The following is a 20848-nucleotide window of genomic DNA, read 5'->3' as shown; positions in this document are numbered from 1 at the left end:
CATCAAACCTAACAAGACAGGTACAAACAAGCACACCACTGCCTTTCTCCGAGGCGAAGCAGAAATGCCTCGGAGAAACGCAGCGGCGGTTTTCAGATTCGGGGGCGTGGCTAAAAAGTGGAAAGAAGAGCAGTGAACACGTCCCCGAATCTGAAAAAGACGGAGCCTATTTGGAGGGACGGCTCTCTCCTCCAATGGCTGGCCTCCGTTTAGGAAGCCAGCCAATGAAGGAGAAGCAAAAAGAGAGGCGGGCTAAATAGCCACTCTAAGAATCATTAAATCTCCGGACTTCCGGTTCTACCTTCGGCAGACCGGGTGGTCCCGAGACCGGAAGCCAGCCAATGGAGGAGAAGCAAAAAGAGAGGCGGGCTAAATAGCCACTCTAAGAATCATTAAATCTCCGGACTTCTGGCTCTGCCTTCGGCAGACCAGATGGTCCCGAGACCTAAAAAAGGACGCACAGAGATATAAAATATCTGCCTAAGATCACACAATAAGGTCTGGGGAAGTCAAGAAAAATCCCAGGCTCTCTGATTTACATTGTGACCTTCAGCCTTTAGTCGGGTATCTCTTTCCCTTTCATGTTTCACATCAAAGGTTATGTTCTTGGCGCAATCGGTTAGACGTTAGAGCGTGTGTGGCAAGCAAATTCAACTTGAAAGCTCGGCTCGTTTTGGGCTCGAAGGTCCAAGAGGACCTCGAGCTGAGCCAGAGCCAGGTCTCTAGCTCGAGATTTCAGTGGTCGCTCACCTCCATTACTTTTATAGATGTGCTTAAAGTCCTGTTCTACCAATCTAGTCATTAATTTAAAATATTTTTCTAGCGCTGATCTAGTCATCAGCCAAAGAGCGCGCGTTACAAGTACCAAAAACAGGAAAAGTTACACATAACCAGTGAAACCTGGACTCCGGATACAGACACATTGGGGGGAAATGACATTTGAGTCAGTCGGGAGAAGGAAGTCTGAAGAGAGGAGTTTTTAGGTCTTTCTGGAGCGCAAGAAGGTACGATTCAGTCCAACGACACTCAAATGTGATTGGTTAAAAGACAGCCCTCGCAGCCCTCGAGAGAGAGGGGTAACAACGGACTGGGAGGATTTGTCAGACTGAAATGGCATTCGGTTTATTTGTGTAACTTGTGGGTGCACAGACTCGATCACAGGAGTGTGAATTGAACATTTATTGCATCACAATCCGCGATTCAATCCAGCGGTACAGTTCATTAATTCTATAGCATTGTTCACATTTATACAGAGCTTTATACCCCTGATAAGGTGTCAAGGCACGTTGTTAGTGGCAGGTGTAAGGCTGCATCGCATAAGAGGGCCTGGCTGGAATTGTAACGTGGCCACGTCATGAAGGCGCGAGGCCCATTTCTAATCAACTGTATTTTGTGGTGACACTTTGATATTTCTTTGGAGATGTCCAGTGCTTAAGCTGTCAGGTACTAAGTAGCTAAACATCTTTATTTTTAGTGGGAGACCACAAGCACTTCTCAGGAGCAAACAGGTACTCTTAACAGTGAGTACCTGCACTTTTATAGTGCCATTTAAAGCACTGTGGGTGTCCGTGCGCTTCGTACTTCTTAAGGTCTCGCCTGACCCAGCGCATGCGCTGGTCTGGCGAGCCTTATTGAGAGGGCTCCAAAAAGTGCTACCAGGCCAGCCTAGAGCTACAGTGCATGTGCGCGGGCACGCGCTTTACCGCGATTACTTTCACTTTAGCAGCCGACGGCCGCTTTGATGTTTGATCGCTATCGCGATCACTTTCACTTTCGCGGCCGCACGACCGCTTGGCATAGCCAATAGGTCTCGCTTTTGGGACCTTATAAGTGTTTAGTTATGCAACTGTTGCATGGCTAAACACTTATAAGGTCCCAAAGGCGAGACCTATTGGCTATGCCAATGCTTGTTTTACATTACATTCGTGAGATGCAAGGCCTCTTTCGAGTCCTGCCCAAAGTGACAAACCTGGCACAAAAGTTTGCTGCACCCAGTTTTGACATTAAACCTATGACCTGATTAACTCAAATTGTGAACCGTGAAGGGTGTGGTTGGACAGTTTCATCTTGGCCCAAGTAGAGGATGTTGTCCTACAAAATAGTGTTTTAAGGGTAAAACTATGTGCAAAAACAGTTGCAAAAAGCATTTCTGTGCCTTTTTCTCATTTAAAACTGCATAATGTGTAATCGGGTACAAAAGCGATGCAAATAACTTACTATACTCTTGTTTTAGCCTCCAGCTCTGTCTTTGCTCTTACACTGTGATAACTCCCCTGTGTCTGTCCCGGGTCTGTGAATTCTATTACTGCTTTCTGCCCTCAACACCACTGCTGGAAGGGGGAATGTGGTACAGAAAAGCACAGTCACAATGAGATGAGGAGCAGTCCATGTCGCAGAGAGGGGTGGCTGGCTGCTCTCACCTAATGCATCTCAACCATGCAAGCTTCAGTGACATAAGCCTCACAGTCACCTCATGCCTGTCTTTTCTCTTTGCAGCTGCCTCGGACCCCTGCCAGAATAACCCCTGCCTGCACGGTGGGGTCTGCGTGTCTCACGACAACATGTACAGCTGCCGCTGCGAGCTGGGCTTCAAAGGAGAGAACTGTGAGATTGGTAAGGATGCTGGACACCCACTGCAGGCTGGGGTACCCTATGTGATCTGACACGAGCCTGGTGCAGGGTAATGCTGGCCAAGGGGGTAAATTGATGAGTGTATATGTGTTATTTATAGGGCACACACCTGGCTACAAAGAGGGGTTACAGAACCCCAACGCAGGCATATCTGTCAACCTCTTGACTCAAAAACGTGGGTGAAGTGAGGCGTTTAAGAGGGTGACCCCATTAAACTGAATGGAGAACCAACACTTTTATCGGCGGGTAATGTGGGTTTGAAAAGTGGGTGACTCGGTGTTGCAAGGTGTAAAGATTATGTGAAATGGCTGGTGGGCCTTACCAAGTAATACTAATGCAGTACACATCGGTTTAACCCTTAGCAGCACTAGCTCGGTTCTGGTAGAGTGACACAGAGCAGTCAGGCGTACTTCGATTGACATGTGTTAAGCATTTCACAATACCAGCATTAACAATAAGTGACGTGACTCTAAAGAAACCTTGACACCAATTTATAAAAATAGACTGTATTTTTATATAAATTTAGGGACCAAAATGAACTTTCTATCATACATACAAACGGAGTTGTGGGTTTTTTAACTGTTCAAAAATAAACAGGGGTGGGGGGTGTACTGCGCTCCGCCGGCGGAGTTCACTGAGTTTTTCCCACTCCGCACTTCGCTTGGAGCACGGAGTTCGACAAAAACTCCGCCATCCACTGTGTGGCGGAGATTCCCTATGCTCGCAGCTGCATGCTGACCATAAATGCACCGAGATTAAGAAATAGACCAGCTTCAAGCGACGTGCCGCTCCTTCTCAGGCTTTGTCACCATGGAAACACTTGGAAGAGGGTGTGCTCCAGTACACTCATCACCTCCGGCCATGGTGCAGAATTCAATTGTGTCGTCCGGACACAGGTTCTTTTTTTTTAATACACCTGGAGCACTGCCTCCAGGCCTGGGAGGCAAGGAGGGGGTTCGGCTGAGTTGAGATAGGCCATGGGAGGAGCTAAGGAGAGAAGTAAAGAGTCTTTGCCGGCACACCCGAGCAGAAAGCAGTTTAACTTTTAGTTAGGAAAGGGTTCTCTCTGAAAGGACACTTCCCGTCCCTTGCAATCTCAGGCGCCCAGCAGTGAAAGGAGCTACGTGCAACACGTTAATCTTGCGGCTTTGGTGGAGAGGATGTGATTGGTTTACAACAGCACCGTAAGCCGCATCGATTTAAAATATTAAAGCCCTCTCTGGACTAAGTGACCAGCCTGCAGCCCGTAGTAACCAGACTGAGGTGCTCTGTGACCACTCTGCGGCTTTCATTGATCTCCTTACAGCGTGCAGGCTTCAGGGCACCCAGCACTTGGGGTGCTCACCCGAGAGCCTGCTCAGCTCGCTGTGACTTCCCTGTTCCCTTGAGGAGCAGCTGAGCTGGGCCTTGCCATGCCCCCTCAGGAGCGATGTCTTCCAATGGACTACCCACAAAACTGTCAGCTAAACCACCAACTGCTACCCCTCCCACTACATCCCCACCGCCTTCTACGACTTCTCAGGTAAGGGGCGGCTTGTGCATTTTTAGAGATCAGTTTGGGGGAAATTGGGTTGTAGATGAGCTACGACTCAATGCAATGCACCCGAGCCTAGATATGCACACTAAGCAGTTCTACATAGGAGGGCCAGTTCTCACCTGGAGACCGAGAGTATGGCATTGTCGGCGCACAGCCCTTGCGTCCGGCGCCATCCACATGAAAATGATGATTGCGCCAAAAGATAAGGATCAGAATGCTTCAGCTTTTCACCCCAGACAGCACAGCAGGTTTGTCTGTGCTGACAGTTTTGTCAGATTGCAGGTCACTTTTCTCTTTCTGCTGAGGTGGCCGACTCTGCCCTCCCCACGGAACTCCACGGGTTTCCACTGAGTTTTTCAGTAATTTCGTGAAATTCTGCGGAGTGAATCTCCGCGAGCTCCGTCCAGGCCTAAAAATAAATGCAACAATTTTTTCAAAGTGGTTCCATTGAAGTCAATGGGGGAAAGACAGGTGACACTCGGTCGTTCAAACAAACTCTCTTGTGGAAATCGTCATGCGGGTCCCTAGGCCAAGATCCAACACTCGTTACTTCGTTACCTTGCCCAGGGAGTCCGGGTGCCGAGGTGATTGGCAGTACTTGGTACTGAATAGGATCGGCGAGAGCCGTCAAACTTGAAACACTTGACACAACCACACTTGGAGATGGAGTTCCACTCTACCCTTGGAGAGTACAGGCCTTTGGGGTCCTAGGACCCGGGTTCAACAGCTGAATTTCTTCTAACTTGCTTGGCGGCTCTGCATGCAGAGGAAGCTGGCAGCTGTCAATCACCAGGGCAAGGTCACGCCACAGAATCTTTACCACACCCTCGACTCCATCTTCAGGATGCAGGAACACAGCAGCAGGGCCATTGATGGCATCGATTACTGTTGCTGGGACCTGCACTAAGGCTGGAGATGTCACTCAAGGGGTTGATCACCCAAGTGGCGATCACCAAGCCTTGGCTGTGGCAAATGTAGTCCATGGTTACTTCGGCAGCTGGATGTCAACAGGAGTGGTGAAGCGGCTTGAAACTTGGTGAAAACTTAGATACCACTCTGGACTTGAAAGACATCACTTCTCTTTGAGCTCACTCTTGAGTGGCCCAGCGGGTCGCAATTTTTGCCATGCAGCACATCGATTTTCCTGCAGCTTGCAGGGTTCTGGTCACACCAATCCAAGGGAGTCTGCTTCGGTTTCCAGCGTCCACTGGAATCCCTCTTCCTGGGAGCAACAAGCTTTTGCCATAGACTCCCGTCGAACACACAGTTCCAGTATATGGTCTCCTCAGGGCACTTATCATTGCACGGTGGCAGAGTCCATCTTCTTTTTACCTCTTCTCGGATTCAAAGTCAGAACAGAGGTTCTGGTGGCAGGGGAGCCCCTTAAATCCTAGTTTAGGGGGTGTTAATGGCGTGAGGAATAGTGTCCAATAGGCTACTGGTCTCTGCGACTAACCCGTTCATGAGGTGACAACATCCTGTGGTTGTACGTCACCTTCCTACCCAGATTCCTCATTTCAGGGTCTGCCAACATGGCACAACCTTTCCTTGGCTGTACCGACCTCCTAGCCCACCTTAAAGGTGTGGCTAGCCTTTTGGGGGTGTATGCCTTCTGACTACTTCATTTTACCACCTGTCGGGCTGGACAGGGCAGGAAGAGTTCTGTCCTCCACTGAGGGGTTGCGTATAAAGGGCAGTGAAGCCTTTGAGGCTCATCACCTTGATTACTCTTTCACTAGCCATCCTGGGAGGGGGGAGGTGTGAACTCAGTCCTGCCCAGGTCTCCCATCCTGTTGACGTGCTAGAATGAGGGCAGACTCATGTCTTGACTGCAAACGACTGGGGCAAGCCCGCCAAGGCAGGGTAAACTGTCTCCTAGGGGGGCACCCACTCAGGGTAGAATCCCTGTGCATGCAATCTCGCCCCAACACATGATTCATCTTGGGGGTGACAAACTCCGTGTTTCACATGAAACACAACACAATTCGGTCATTCCATAATGGGGCTGGCTATCTCGAGTTTCCTCGGTAGCCAACCCATGTTACTCTATGGACCACCAGTCACTTACGGTAAATTCTTGCTTTACATGGTTACTGTAGGGATATATATGGATGACCATATATATCCACACCTTTTATATAATGCACTCTACCTCCTGGGTTAGGAGGACAACCCTAAGAGTGACTCACTTACATTAAGGCAGTGGTGTGGTTCTGCAGCACACGGTGTGTGCAGAGTCCCGCTCGAGCAGACGGGCTGCTCGTGCGCAGCTGCAACGGCAGACCTGCTGGCACACTTTTACTTGGGTCCCACAGGGTGGCACAAAATAGTGCTGCTGCCCTGATGCCCCTTTCCCACCCTTTCCCTGGGTTTCACTGGTAACATATACTAGGGTCTAATCCGGGACCAAAGTAGCTTGTCAATTGGGTGTACCGATTCACATCACTTTTGGGGGAAAGAGCACTGGGGCCTGGTTAGCAGGTCTGTATGAGGGTAAGTTAGCCTGATGTATCGGGATAGGGGCTCCTGTCACTCAGAGGTGCAGCGAGGATCGCAGGTCCTCACTCATAGCTCATCCCTTGGGGGATCCTGAATCTCTCAGCTTAGTTATGCATATGTGTGATCGCCCAAACTGAGCCATCCATGGGGAGACCTTGAACCGGGTCTTGCTCGCTCTTATCTCCGGAGGGGCGGGTCCTGCTATGCGCCCCCTCTAAAGTGTGTTTTAAAGGGACCAGCCGGTGTCTTTGCCCGGCCCTGCGTCAGGAACAATCACCAGCAATAGGCGTTCTAGGTTGTTCTCGATGATGTCCTATTGACATTTGAGGCCTACTGTGACGTCATTCATCCGATGGCCCTTTAATGTTTGTGGCATGTGTGTTTGGTTTCGGGGCCAGTGAAGCAGAGACGAAGATCTCAGGGGTCATTATTCACCTCACTCCCTATTATGTGTAGTTATTTTTCATTAATCATATTAATTCTGATTCCTGTTTGTGTTATAAATTACATTTAAACCCAGCTTTGCTCCTCGCACAGTCTGAAGAGTTATTCTTAGACCCTGCCCCCTCGTACAGGCCAGATATGAGGCCGCAGGAGTAATACGGGGCTGTGCAGACATGGAGGGAATGCAGAATTGGGTTCAGTCCGTTGAATGGCCTGTTCACATTCATTACAAGGATCTGGGACTCGGGGAGGGTCCCCCAGTGCACCGAGAGAGAGAGAGAATGAATTAAACGAGTGGAAAAGAGACCCGGCCTTCAGGAGGGTGTAAATTGGATGACATAGCTCCTGGAGGCCAGTGATGTGTAAGAGGAGATTTCACGGTCCTCTGGAGATAATCTCCCCTCTTAATGCACACCGTGTCTGCAGAGTGATGGATCTCGCGGCCTCTGGGGCTGCTGTAACGCAGCTCCGCTCTCCGAAGCCTCTGGAGATTGGGTGGTGGAAAGGATTGCTGTCTTTTCCTGTTCCTTGCCCAATCACTATAATCTCACAAAAGGCCCTTACAGCAGCTTTCATCTGAGTCCTTCTATGCCCATGAACTTCACGCCCTTGGGTCCTCACGCACTTGAGCCCTTGCACCTTTGAGTTCTCACGCACCTGAACACTCACCTTGAATCCACCGCACCTGGCTACGCACGCCATTGGGACCTCAAGGATCTGAGTCCTTGTGTCATAGGCCCTTCGCCCACCTGATTACTCGCACCCTTGGATCCTGGTGCACCTGAGTCCTCGCACCCTTGGATCTTCGCACATCTGAGTCCTCTCGCCCTTGAATCCTCCCATACCTGAGTTCTCTGGCCCTTGAATCCTCATGCATCTGAGTCCTCTCACCCTTGGGTCCTCACGCACTTGAGCCCTTGCACCTTTGAGTTCTCACGCACCTGAACACTCACCTTGAATCCACCGCACCTGGCTACGCACGCCATTGGGACCTCAAGGATCTGAGTCCTTGTGTCATAGGCCCTTCGCCCACCTGATTACTCGCACCCTTGGATCCTGGTGCACCTGAGTCCTCGCACCCTTGGATCTTCGCACATCTGAGTCCTCTCGCCCTTGAATCCTCCCATACCTGAGTTCTCTGGCCCTTGAATCCTCATGCATCTGAGTCCTCTCACCCTTGAATCCTCGCGCATCTGAGTCCTCTCCTCCTTGAATCCTCATGCATTTGAGTCCTCTCACCCTTGAATCTTTGCACATCTAAGTCCTCTCACCCTTGAATCTTTGCACATCTAAGTCCTCACCCTTGAATCATCATATATCTGAGTCCTCTCGCCCTTGAATCCTCGCGCATCTGAGTCCTCTCCTCCTTGAATCCTTGCTCATCTGAGTTCTCTCGCCCGTGAACCTTCCTTCATCCAAGTCCTCTCGCCCTTGAATCCTCATATATGAGTCCTCTAGCCCTTGAATCCTCGCACATCCAAGTCCTCTCACCCGTGAATCCTCGCACATCTGAGTCCTCTCGCCCTTGAACCCTCATATATCCGAGTCCTCTCACCCTTGAATCCTCATATATCTAAGTTCTCTTGCCCTTGAATCCTTGCATGTCTGAGTCCTCTTGCGCCATTGAATCCTCGCTCATCTGAGTCCTCTCACCCTTGAATCCTTGCACATCTGAGTACTCATACCCTTGAATCCTCGCACATCTGAGTCCTCTTGCACCATTAAATCCTCGCTCATCTGAATCCTCTCTCTCTTGAATCCTTGTACATCTAAGTCCTCTCACATCTGAGTCCTCTGGCCCTTGATTCCGTTTTCATTTGAGTCCTCTCGCTCTTGAATCCTCATACATCTTAGCTCTCACAGCCTTGGATCGGCTGCTCCAGATTCCTCACAATCTTGGATCCTTACTACCCTGGGTCCTCGCTCTTTTGGGACTTCATGCACCTAAATCCTCTTGCCCTTGGATTCCTCACATCCTTGGATCCTCACTCACGATGGTCCTCGCTCTTTTGGGTCCTCGTGCAGCTAAATCCTCATCCTTGGAGCCTCGTACACCTGGGTCCTTACATCCTTGGGCCCTCACACACCTGAGCCATCCCATACATCTTTTCTCCCACAGTGGTCCTCCGCGCCTTGGGCCTCGCAACCTTAGGTCCTCACACCTTTGGGTCCTCGTGTCTCTGGATCTTCTTACGTCTTGGTCTTCACGCCCTGTTAAGTCTTCAGCTTCCATGAGAAAGAGGGTATAGGGCCTTTCCGAAAGAAAGAGTGGCACAGCCAGTGTGTTTCAAATAAATAAATAAATACAATTATTTAATCCAGAAACCAGACTAGAAGAGAGTGCTAAAGGATACAATAGCCTGGTTTAGAGGTAGGAGGGAATGGAAAATCCTCAAAATTTCAGGATGAAACCCTGAAATCGGAATGGAATCCACCATCTGAATGTCATCGACAACACCCTACCTATGATGGAGGAAAATCAGACTACAGATTCTCTACTCTATTTAGACTTCCCTGCAGAAATTGGAGAATTGTCCTAGTTATCTCTGAACACTCATTCAGGCCCAAAGTTTTTAATTTCTAATTTTCAAACATGGGTCACAAATGATTCTTGCGAAGAATATATGTGTGCATAAGCCTAAATCAAAACATATTGGCCAGACGTTGCTTTTAAAAATTGTAAATTTACAAAATATGTTGTATTGTACCGATTTACAGTGAGTGACAAAAGCCAGTAACAACAGACACAATTTCAACATGTTTCATCCCTTTTGGGCGCCTGTGACCTGGGCCTTAGTTAGGATGTTAAGATTTTTTTTCTATATGAAATGGCAAATAATACGTTAAAGTAAACTATTTCTGAAGATTATCTGGTATTTCAGAACTGGATTTGTGGGTGAGGGGAGTCAAACTATCATAGTTTGCGAAACGCCTTGTAGGAGGTGTGGTGAGGCCGATAGAGTCCTGAATATCTCAACAACCACAACACTAAAGCAGACAAGTTTCATAGCATGAATTATTTTAGCAGTACCTGAACATAGTCGGTACAATGCATGTAAGCGACCATCTTGTCTCCTCCAGTGAATCCGCAAAGCCACCTTCTTAGACTAGTGGCCAAAATGCAGTGCAAGACCAGTGACTGCATGTGGGGGGAAGAGGATGTATTGAACCTGAATTCTTGGGTTGTGATTGGGTGGAGCTGCTCTTCGGGTGTTCTATTGGTGCACTCTACAGTTAGGTGTAGTTTGAACTGCTGAGAAGAGGTTTGGTGTTTGCTTCCTGCTGGTATGTGGGTTAGGTGGTGTTTGCACTGCTTGCATGGAAATAAATCATTGTTTTACTGTTGTTGAGTGAGATCATTCTTGTGCTGTTGGGGTGGAGGCTCTTGCAGTCATACTTGACTTGTTCTTGCAACGTTTGCATTGGGTTAGAGGGTTCTTGTTTTGTTTTTGTCTTCTTTTCTAGTCACTGTAACTGGTTTGTGCTGTGTTGGGTGAGATGGTTCTTGTGCTGTTGAGTTGAAGGTTCTTAGGGCCATACTTGACTGGTTCTTGCAACGTTGGTGCTGGGTGAGTTGTTTCTTGTTCTGTTGGGGTGGAGGTTCCTACAGTCATACTTGACTGGTTCTTGCAGCGTTTGTATTGGTTTAGATAGTTCTTGTTCTGTTATTATTATATTGTCTTCTCTTGTAGTCACTGTAACTAATTTGTGTTGGTGCTGGGTGAGTTGGTTCTTGTTCTGTTGGGGTGGAGGTTCTTACAGTCATACATGACTCGTTCTTGCATTGTTGGTGTTGAGTTAGATGGTTCTCATTCTGTCATTATTGCATTGACTTGTCTCCTAGTCCTAGTAACTGCTTTGTGTAGTGTTGGTGTTGGGTGAGATGGTTCTTGCGCTGTCAGTGTTGCATGTCTACTCTTATATTGATTTTTGACTGGTACTTGCACTGTCTAGGCTGGAACAATCTTGCACACTTTGGAAATGGTTGCAAAAACTATTCTTTTCCAGCTCACCTGAAGCACCTGTTCTCTTTACTTTGCTAGATATTGACGATTGCCTGACATCTCCTTGCCAAAATGGTGGCACTTGCGTCGACGAAGTCAACTCGTTCTTATGCCTGTGTTTACCGAGCTACGAAGGGCCCACCTGTGAAAAAGGTAAGGCGTGCAAGCCCCTACGAAACTCGAATAATTGTGGATTAATGTGAAATTAGACATAGGCATCCCACCTGAGTACGTGGAAGTGTACTTGATTGTAGTCGTGCTGCATGACCTGCCTTGCTACCGATTGGCTAATTAAGTGCGGTTGAAAAATGTGGTCAGTTTAAGGATGTGTTGGTATGTTGCTACCCAACAGTTAATATTAATAATTTCCGATGTTTTTACCAGCTCTTACTTATTTCTTGAGAACTCCACCAAACTTCACATTGCGTCACAGAATAATATTATTGTAATTTAATACATATTTTCTATAGAATGAGCATAACTGTTTATTTACGACAACTTTTTCCCTTTCAGCAAGAGCCTGTCTAACAGGAGGTGATGTACACAGAACATTAGGGTGTGCATGTATGTCTCTGTGTGCCTGTAAGTATGTATCCGTGCATTTATGGTTATGTTTGAGGGTGGGAATGAGTGTGAAGGTGTGCACGAGTTTGCATGTATGGCTGTGCGTGCACACAAGTGAATTCCACGAGGAGAAGGGTGGGTAGGCCACTAGACAAAACACCGTCAGTTGGTATTTGCATCGCACGTTTTTATTTGTAGTTCTGTGAAGCATACCGCCATCATTAAAAATGCATTATTTGTATTGAGAAAATTGTATCCTGCAATAGGTATTTAATAATTCTATAAGCCAAACAATAATCTTCATAAAATTGCACTTTACATGTACCTCACACATCTACAATCCATTTTCTTAATTTCCCGGCTAAGCATTTGTCATGCAAGTTAGATATTTCTTTTAGCATAATCAGTGTATAGGGTTTTTTTAAAGATTATAGACAGACATTAAATGTTAAATTAATTCTCACTGCTGCAACATACAATATTGATGACTATATCTTAAATGCCAGTTTAGTATAATAAATGTCATCTTTTTACTGAATAAGGCAATGATAGTGAGTTTAAATAAGGCGGCTCATAAAGTCATAAAAGTTTATAATACTCAAATTAGTAGTTTCTCTTTTTGAGATATTAGCACTGTGTGCTAATGTCATAATTGATTGAATAATTGCATCTTTTATACATGATTTGATATTTCAACATCATAATGAAATATTTTATAAATAAAAAATATATTCAGCCTATAAATCAATTAACACATTACGTTTTCCTTTTTATATGCATTTTGTGGCCTTTCATTTGATCAAAGAATATTAGAGAAGGGATTTTACAACTCCGAGTAAGTTATGAGGATATTGAAAGTCACAGAGGAGTTCAGTGTGCAGAGAGCGGGATGCGGTAGCTCTCTCTCCATGGCAACGCTGCCGCGTCCCCTTTCTCTCGACCACAAATCTGGCGGAGTACCCTATCCGCCAATCTGGCGGTCCACCAGCTCTGTTTTGAATCAGGTGGACCGCCATGTTTCTGACTGCAACGTCCCGGTTGGGCCCACCATCGGAAATCCTATGTCGACTGCCCAACGGAGTTCGGTCTATTGGTGTGGGTGCCTCAGACTGCCCACTCTATTTAGAGAGGACGGTATGAAGTATTTTTCTTTTCACTACGGGACCGTCGTGGAAAAATAGAAAAAAGACCCACACATATTTTCAAAATACTCTGACTACATTAAAGCAAAAACAACAATTGATGGACAGAATGCAGAACAATGTCATACATTCACCCCAGTACAGAGATCTGGGCCTAAATCCATTGTTTTTTTGCTAACCATGCCGTTCCAGTTTGAACCCAGCCATATGCAAATCAGTCTTGACCCTGTGCCTCATGGGAACAGTCCAGCCCAAACTGCCAAGCCAGGTCCTCCCTGAACTGGAAACAAGCATCCTAGGACCGGTTTCGGGGTTTCACCCCTCTTCAGCCAGGATAGCTTGATTCCAGTGGCATGGAGAGCAAGGGACCCACGTCTGGGCATACCCTTCCCACTCGGGGTGACAATTGCAAAAACAACAATTGATGGATAGAATGCAGAACAATGTCATACATTCACCCCAGTACAGAGATCTGGGCCTAAATCCATCGTTTTTTTGCTAACCATGCCGTTCCAGTTTGAACCCAGCCATATGCAAATCAGTCTTGACCCTGTGCCTCATGGGAACAGTCCAGCCCGAACTGCCAAGCCAGGTCCTCCCTGAACTGGAAACAAGCATCCTAGGACCGGTTACGGGGTTTCACCCCTCTTCAGCCAGGATAGCTTGATTCCAGTGGCATGGAGAGCCAGGGAAGGCATGGCTTGGCAGTTCGGGCTGTACTGTTCCCATGAGGCACAGGGTCAGACTGATTTGCATATGGCCATGTCTGAACTGGGGTGGCAGAGTGGGCTAAAGAACGGTGATGGATCAAACCCAGATCTGTTGACTGGGTGTGAGTGTTTGATTGGTTCTAATGCTCCGTCCATTACCACCCCCTTTTGTACCGCTTTGTTCGCCATAAGTTGGCAGGGTATGCTCAGACGTGAGTCCCTTGCTCACTTTGCCACTGGATTCAAGCAAGCCTGGCTGAAGACGGCTGAAATGCCAGAAACCGGTCCTAGGAAGCTTGTTTCCGGTCCAGGGAAGGCATGGCTTGGCAGTTCGGGCTGTACTGTTCCCATGAGGCACAGGGTCAGACTGATTTGCATATGGCCATGTCTAAACTGGGGTGGCGTAGTGGGCTAAAGAAAGGTGATGGATTAAACCCAGATCTGTTGACTGGGTGTGAGTGTTTGATTGGTTCTGATGCTCCGTCCATTACCACCCCCCTTTTGTACCGCTCTGACTACATTATAGTCATTTATTTTTTGTTTTTCAAAAACAAACTCCAAATTTTGTTATCAGAAAACAAGACAGTATGAGTCACAGACGTCTAAAACGTGGCAACCGCCAACCAAACTTTCAGCGGCTTTAGAAGAACCACTGTGGTGCCGCTGCACTAAAGGCACAGCGATCCCTGTAGGGTCGGCAGGGATCTAAAAATCTAGCGGGTGGTAGTCCTGCCACAGTGATGCAGGAAATAACCCCCGCCACACTGACGGGAAGCGGGCTACCCCCTAAATGAGGCCCTAATTTTGTTTCCGTCACCAGCCATGTTTTAAGCTTAGGGAATGTATTTGTCACAGATCACACAGTTCTGGTAAGCCTGACTCTAAACGTGGGGATCTTCATAGTGCAGTTTTCAACATGAGAGTACAAGGAAAACTGATTTGGCATGTGCTATCGCTACTCCTTGCATGGCTGAACTCCAAAACATATTTGGTAGAACAGATGGCCCTCTCCAAACTCTCACTGCAGTTTTGATCAATTATTTATTCAAACATTTTTACATACACTTATCCCACATATGTCTTCAGTGCCTGTTATCATCAATTAAATTCATCCTCTGCACCATCCATTACCATTCTAAAATTCCTGTTGGTTTAAGGATTTTGTTACATCTGCAGCTAATTTCAGATGTTAAATTCAACAAAGTGAACTAAAGTGACTTGGCCCGGTGGTTTTAGTGAAGTTAATGAACATTGTGCATTCCCTGATCAGGGGATGTGAACTCTCACTCAGTATAGGACTCCCACAGGCTCACTTGTTTTTTAAATATATTTTGTTTCTCTAATAATAATTTCAGGAGAGCCTTCTTCAGGGTGGGAGGGCGCATACCTCAGGTTGTCCATCACAAGGGTCCATCCATTTGCGGGTTATATTTCTCAATCGCACGTAATGAGTTCTATTGAATTTTAACCTTTTAGTGAGTTAGACATTTCGTAAGTAAGGGAAAATCAATCGGTATACTTGCTTGTCATCATTGATTATAGCTAATTTCATTATCATTCGTATGCTGGGGGTCAGCTAAGAACCCTACCTACTTGCCAATAATGATACCATACAGGGTGCACAAAAACTATGCACGGAGGGAATTCACAAAACCATTCATGAATACAGGATGTAGTTTAACTGGAGTAGTCTTTTTTTTTTTTACCTACTTTTTTTTCTGTCTTGAAATGTCCAACTCCCTGTTAGCAAAATTGCAAAGAAGGAGCAGTCATTTCTAGTTTTTTTAATATATATATATATATATATATATATATACACACACACACACACACACACACACATACTCACACTCTCACATTCCCTGCCTTTTCCCACTTTATTTGAATGTTTTGGTGACAATTCATGGAACAGTACATAACAGAGTACTACTTTAAGTACACAAAAATGCCTTTGTGAGTTACCACAATTGTATATATGGGTTGTCAGTTCCTAAAGTTGTTCTAAAATTCAGGCAACATACTGATCATTATATATGTAGCATATTTTTTTTTTAAAGTTTTAAGCCGAGTACAGCATTTTTAATCGTTCCTTACAGATAAACACAGCAAATCATAAAACAGAAGGATTAAGGTACCCAAACTGGGTTAATCGATCTATTTTTAACTCAAAGTGAGCAGTAAAGCAATGAGGAGCTTTGTGTCATGTCTCATTTATCACCAAGAGGGAGAACACGTTTCAAAAGTTACATAAACTTTCAATAATTCTTAAACGTCATAAACGGATATTGAGCACAAATATTGACCCCAGAATCTTGCATTGGATTTTGCTCTGAAATTTGTTTTAAGAGGCAGAGCACCTGGTTATCTAAGCTATAAAGACAGACTTGCCACCTTTCAGGGCTGTCTACCTGTCATAGCTAGTTCCGTATTTGTAATTTTTATGATTTTCCTTCGCAACACCTCCGTCTTTAATTAAGTGAATGGTCATCTCTCCAGAGTGCAAGGACCACTAATGGATTTTTCTTTCGCTTGAATGCAGCAATTACTAATGTGTATGTTGTCCACCATTTAGACTTGCAGTGTTCGGAACTGGGTCTGTTAGTTATTGTCTTTGTCCGGTGTAGCTTTGGCGCTGTGCATTAGGATAACTTTACTCCATGATGCAATTACAGCTAAATCTGAACTGAAGTCAGTGTATTGTTTCTGTGACTCATGTGACTAGTTTTCGTTACCAGTGTCCGCGCCGTTACCATTAAAGTGAATCGAATGAGGAGTCTGTCAATTATGTCTTTAAACGGGTCCCACTGTTTTGCAACCCAAAGCCAATTTCATTTGTATCATAATCACATGCATATTATATTTGCTAAACTGAATATAACTTTAAACATTAGCAGTTCTGATATCCTGTTTTAGTTCTTATGGACTGTTGTTTTATTGATCAATAGTATTGCCATTCAATAACATCCTTTAGGCCTCTCTGACGAGTTTGCCATTTATATATCCATTTTGTCGACATTTCCATGAATATATTACCAGCGTTTTCCTCTTCTGCATTCAGCTATGAACAATTTCAGTGTTGTAAATTTAAAATGATGTCCTGTGTCTGCTTCTGCAGTGTCATGTTCCATTCAAGGCACTTCTTCTCTTTGGTAATGGATGGTAGGTGAACTATTTCGTTTTCAAGTCTGTGAGGTTTTGCCCTTGTACCTGAAACCATGAGGGCGCGAAAGCAGGTGGGATCAGTAAAAGAGCGCATAATTTACTCCGTCTCACAGATTGCAGAGCACCAGGATTGTATCTGTTGCCAGCACCAGGATTGTATCTGTTGCCTCCAATACATGATAGCGCAACAGATGTACCAGGAGGACCCAGAGTGTCTTAGTCGGCCGATGCGCCCACTGTTGGGGCCTGTGTTCGACCTCATTGCCACAGATGAAAATCCCAGTGGGTCCACTCAGCCTTTTTATCCTTCTGAGGTCGATAAAATGAGTACCGTTGAGTTGGGAAAAAATAAATATCTGTTACTCAGCGCCAAGGTACCCTTGGGTTTACGTTCTCATTACAAATACACATTATGTTATGTCTTAACACCAGTCCATAATTGAACCGCTTTCAAGATGTGCAGATCTTTCCACCAACAGTCTTTCTACCATAAAATTATTTATTTCTAGTAATCACAATGACCGCGCTTAAACAACACAAGTAATGTTGTCGTAGCAACCTTTAGTGTCTGATTGTTCTCAGATTTGTTTAGAAAAAGTCGTGCAATAAATATGCCTGGTTCGGTTTGCACTGTTGTCGACTCTTAGCGGATTTAAGAGGAAAAAAACCAGCCTTGGCCATCACGGTTAGGTCGCCGTGTATTTCAGACCATGATGGAAGAGGATGCCGAGGTTGTGCACCTATGTCGCAGGGGCTCATCGCGTACCATTAATTAATGCCCGCTCGCACTGCCTGCGAGTCAATCTCAGGCGTCTCTCTGAACGCACCACTCTTTCATGTTCGAAGAAGGCTCCGCCAATTTATCTCTATCCAGCGTCGGCACTAGACTCGACATGTCACCTCTGCTTTGTTCTACAAACACATTTCTCCCTGGCCAGCTTCTGATCTTTTCCTACCTACGCACTCTTGCCACCTCCCAGCTCGGCCCATCGCACTTCATCACAGATACGGTGGCCTCTGAAACCCTGACGATGGGGTGGTTGCAGCCGGCTTGCGCTTGCCAGTAATGAGGGCTAGAACATCAGGCTAGGAACAAGAAAAAAGGTCTCTGTGCTTTGGGTCGGCTACTGTCTCTGGAGGAGCTTGGTGGCAGCGGCGTCACTAGGGTTGGTGTCACCCAGTGCGGTAACTCATGGTGTCACCTGTGCGGTCCGCACCCCCGCGTGATGCCACTGGCCCTCCTCTCTGCTCCTTGACCTCCGCGAGTCCCTCTGATCTTCCTAAATACCCGTGGGCCCCTCCTCCCCGAGGGCCTCTCATCGCTCCCAAACCTCCCATGGGTCCCTACTCGCTTCCAACATTCCCAGTGGCCCCTCTTTAGCACCAACTACCACTCCTGTATTTGGAACCCCTTTTGGAGTCTCTCCTCTCAGAATACACGAGACCCGCCCTCTTCGGGGTCCTCCTCACCGTTCCCGCCGTCCTGGGCTATTCACACGCGGCGCTCCTTCGGCAGTGGTCCCGCAGCAGGATCCTCGCACTACCGCTCCACGCGAGTGCACACCCCAGCCAGTATCCCTCCGCCGCTCAATGATTCCCAACAGGGATGACCGGGCGTAAGCACCCCTTTCCAGCAAGAAAGAAGCCCTTGTGAACAGCATTATGCACTACGCACTTATTATGTAAGTGCCTCACAGGAAGACTCTTTAAGACCTTAAAAAGAGAGGCACATTTTTGGATTCTTCTATGAGTGCCGTCTTTGAGTGACTGCGTTTGAGAGGAGGAGTCGGTGGCGTATGAGCCTTCTTTACAACATGGGGAGCAGGTTTCTAATCCCAGCTCTGCTCTACTACTTGAATGAAAATCGTGTGAAATTGGGCAGTTTGCTTACTCTAGCTATGCCTTCAATTGTAACTATGAGTGAAGTGTAATGTACATATGAAATGTAATATCATTCTTCATTTCAAATGTATAAATCCCCAAGTGCTGTGCATGGTCTTCTATCATCTCCCGATGCCCCGCCATTAATGCACAGTGGTTCATTGCTACCCAGCAGGGTTCACAGTATATAAATATCTGTACATACATTGAAGAACACTGCAATATATATATATGGAATTGCATTAATTGTGAAATATACAGTTTTCAAAACAAAGAAGGAATTATCCATTGCACCTTGTACAATTGCCTGTAAATATGTCAGGTGCATGTATCACACTCTAGACTAAAGTCGTTCTCACAGCACCTAGATAAGGGACATCATTATTAGGAAGTCAGTGGCTCCATTTCGAAAGCACGCCCCCAGTCCCCCGACGGTGTCACGGTGTCGCCCCATGTGATGGTGTCACCCGGTGCGGTCCGCACCCCCCGCATCCCCCTAGTGACGCCACTGCTTGGCAGAACGCGAACAACCAGTTTTGGCGTACCGCCTTGCATCCTAGCCACAATACCCCTCCTAATAACGCCCGCCGACCCCGCTCACGCGGCTGTGGGTGGCGCAGCAGAGCAGCGGGAGCTCAGAGATCGCACGCTGGAAGGGATCGGGGCTAGGTGTGCGTTCTACTTATTATGCTGACCAGGATCTCCTTCGAAACCAAGGTTCAAAAAAGGAGCGGAGAGGAAAGACATCAAAGGAGCAAAGAAGGCGACCTGAGCGGCAAAGGAGAATTGCTGTCCATCAAAAGCAAGGGAGGCTCTTTAGATCTGTGCGGAGAGACTGATTGATAAGTCTCATTGGTTGTGTCTTTTTATGCAAGTGTTCTATAGCTTTTATGTGTCGCGAAAGGCAAAGGAGTCTTATCACAAAAGCCACATGTCCTTTAAAAAATGTTGTATCAATACAAATCAGAAATTTGCAGGAATGCACTGTTGATAAAAATATGCTTCTCGACGTGGGCGAGAGCAAATTGTAAGGGAGCAAACATATTTCACTAGAATGAAAATAGGTGAAATAGAAGCAGCAGTGGTTCTTCTCACATGGATTTATGGAATTATTTAGGCTTATTAATTGGCAGATGTTAAATATCATAAATGCAAGGATTCACTTACACAAAAATTATAATGCAAAACAATTTTATATTGTTAATAAAACCCTGTGTCAAATTAGAGAATTGTGAGTAAAGTGCAGGTTGCACAGTGTTCAGTGAAAACAAAATAATCACCAAATGTTAATACGCAGTTTCATTTTTATATATGATGGTTTGGGCCTCATCAATAAATAAGTGGCAAATTAGTCAAGTGGCTAAGGGACTGGACCAAACATTATATATCAGTCCAAAAACTGTCCATGTGAAAAATGCCACTTATACAGTGTAGACGTTATATATTGATCAGTGGGTCTCATGGGAACAGTCCAGTCTAAACTACAGGAAGGACCAAGCCTGGCATTTCGGGCTGGACTGTTCCCATGGGAGCAGGGTCAAGACTGATTTGCATACAACTGGATCTAAACTGGAATAGCGTGGAATGCAAACAAACAATTAATTTAACCCAGATCTCTTGACTGGGGGTGAATGTTTGATTGATTCAGCATTCCGTCCATCTTCTGTCCTTTTTGCCCTTGTTGCCCTAGTTGGGAAGGGTATGCCCAGATGTGGGTCCTGTGCTCCCTATGCCACCAGATTCAAGTTGGCCTGGCTGATGAGGGGTGATACCACGAAACTGCTCCCAAGATGCTTGTTTCTGGTCCAAGGAAGACCTGGCAGTTCGGGCCGGACTGTTCCCAAGGGTAGCAGGTTCAAGGCTTATTTGCATATGGCTGGGTCTAAACTGGAATGGAGTGGCATACAAAAAAAGATGGCTTCAACCAAGATCTGTGACTGGGGGGGTGAATGTACCTACATTGTCTTTTGATAGCGGTGAGCGGAGATGGATTGTATGACATCACGGTCTACTAAATACATTTATAATGTTTGAAGACACTCGGTCAGGGTTGGAGTTCCCTGAACCTTTGACTGAAAATCAAGCACTGGCTGAGTGACACATGCCATGTGGATTTGGTGGCGATACTGAATTTGTCATGTTCCAGGGGCTTACCGCCACTGAGGATTTTTTACATACTCTGTCTACGGACAGCTTTTACCACATGCTGGTATTAAGCCAGATGACTATTGTCCTGAGGAGACCACGATAATAATTAGGGGTCGAAGCTGGTTA

The 20848-nt window shown here is 46.3% G+C and overlaps 1 protein-coding gene across 3 annotated transcripts in view; it reads left to right on the top strand.

The window, feature by feature from the left end:
• NCAN (neurocan) overlaps positions 1–20848 on the top strand; it is a 359920-nt gene that overhangs the window by 298196 nt on the left and 40876 nt on the right. For all 3 annotated transcript variants that reach the window (XM_085638464.1, XM_085638463.1, XM_085638465.1), the window contains exons 11-12: positions 2497–2613; positions 11155–11268. In XM_085638464.1, coding sequence (XP_085494590.1) covers positions 2497–2613; positions 11155–11268 — 231 coding nt within the window. The remainder of the gene's footprint in view (positions 1–2496; positions 2614–11154; positions 11269–20848) is intronic.

The sequence above is a fragment of the Triturus cristatus genome, chromosome 12, assembly GCF_964204655.1.
Source record: "Triturus cristatus chromosome 12, aTriCri1.1, whole genome shotgun sequence".
Taxonomy (NCBI): Eukaryota; Metazoa; Chordata; class Amphibia; order Caudata; family Salamandridae; genus Triturus; species Triturus cristatus.
Note: the sequence above shows the minus strand (reverse complement) of the source record. Positions and strands in the feature narration are given on the sequence as shown.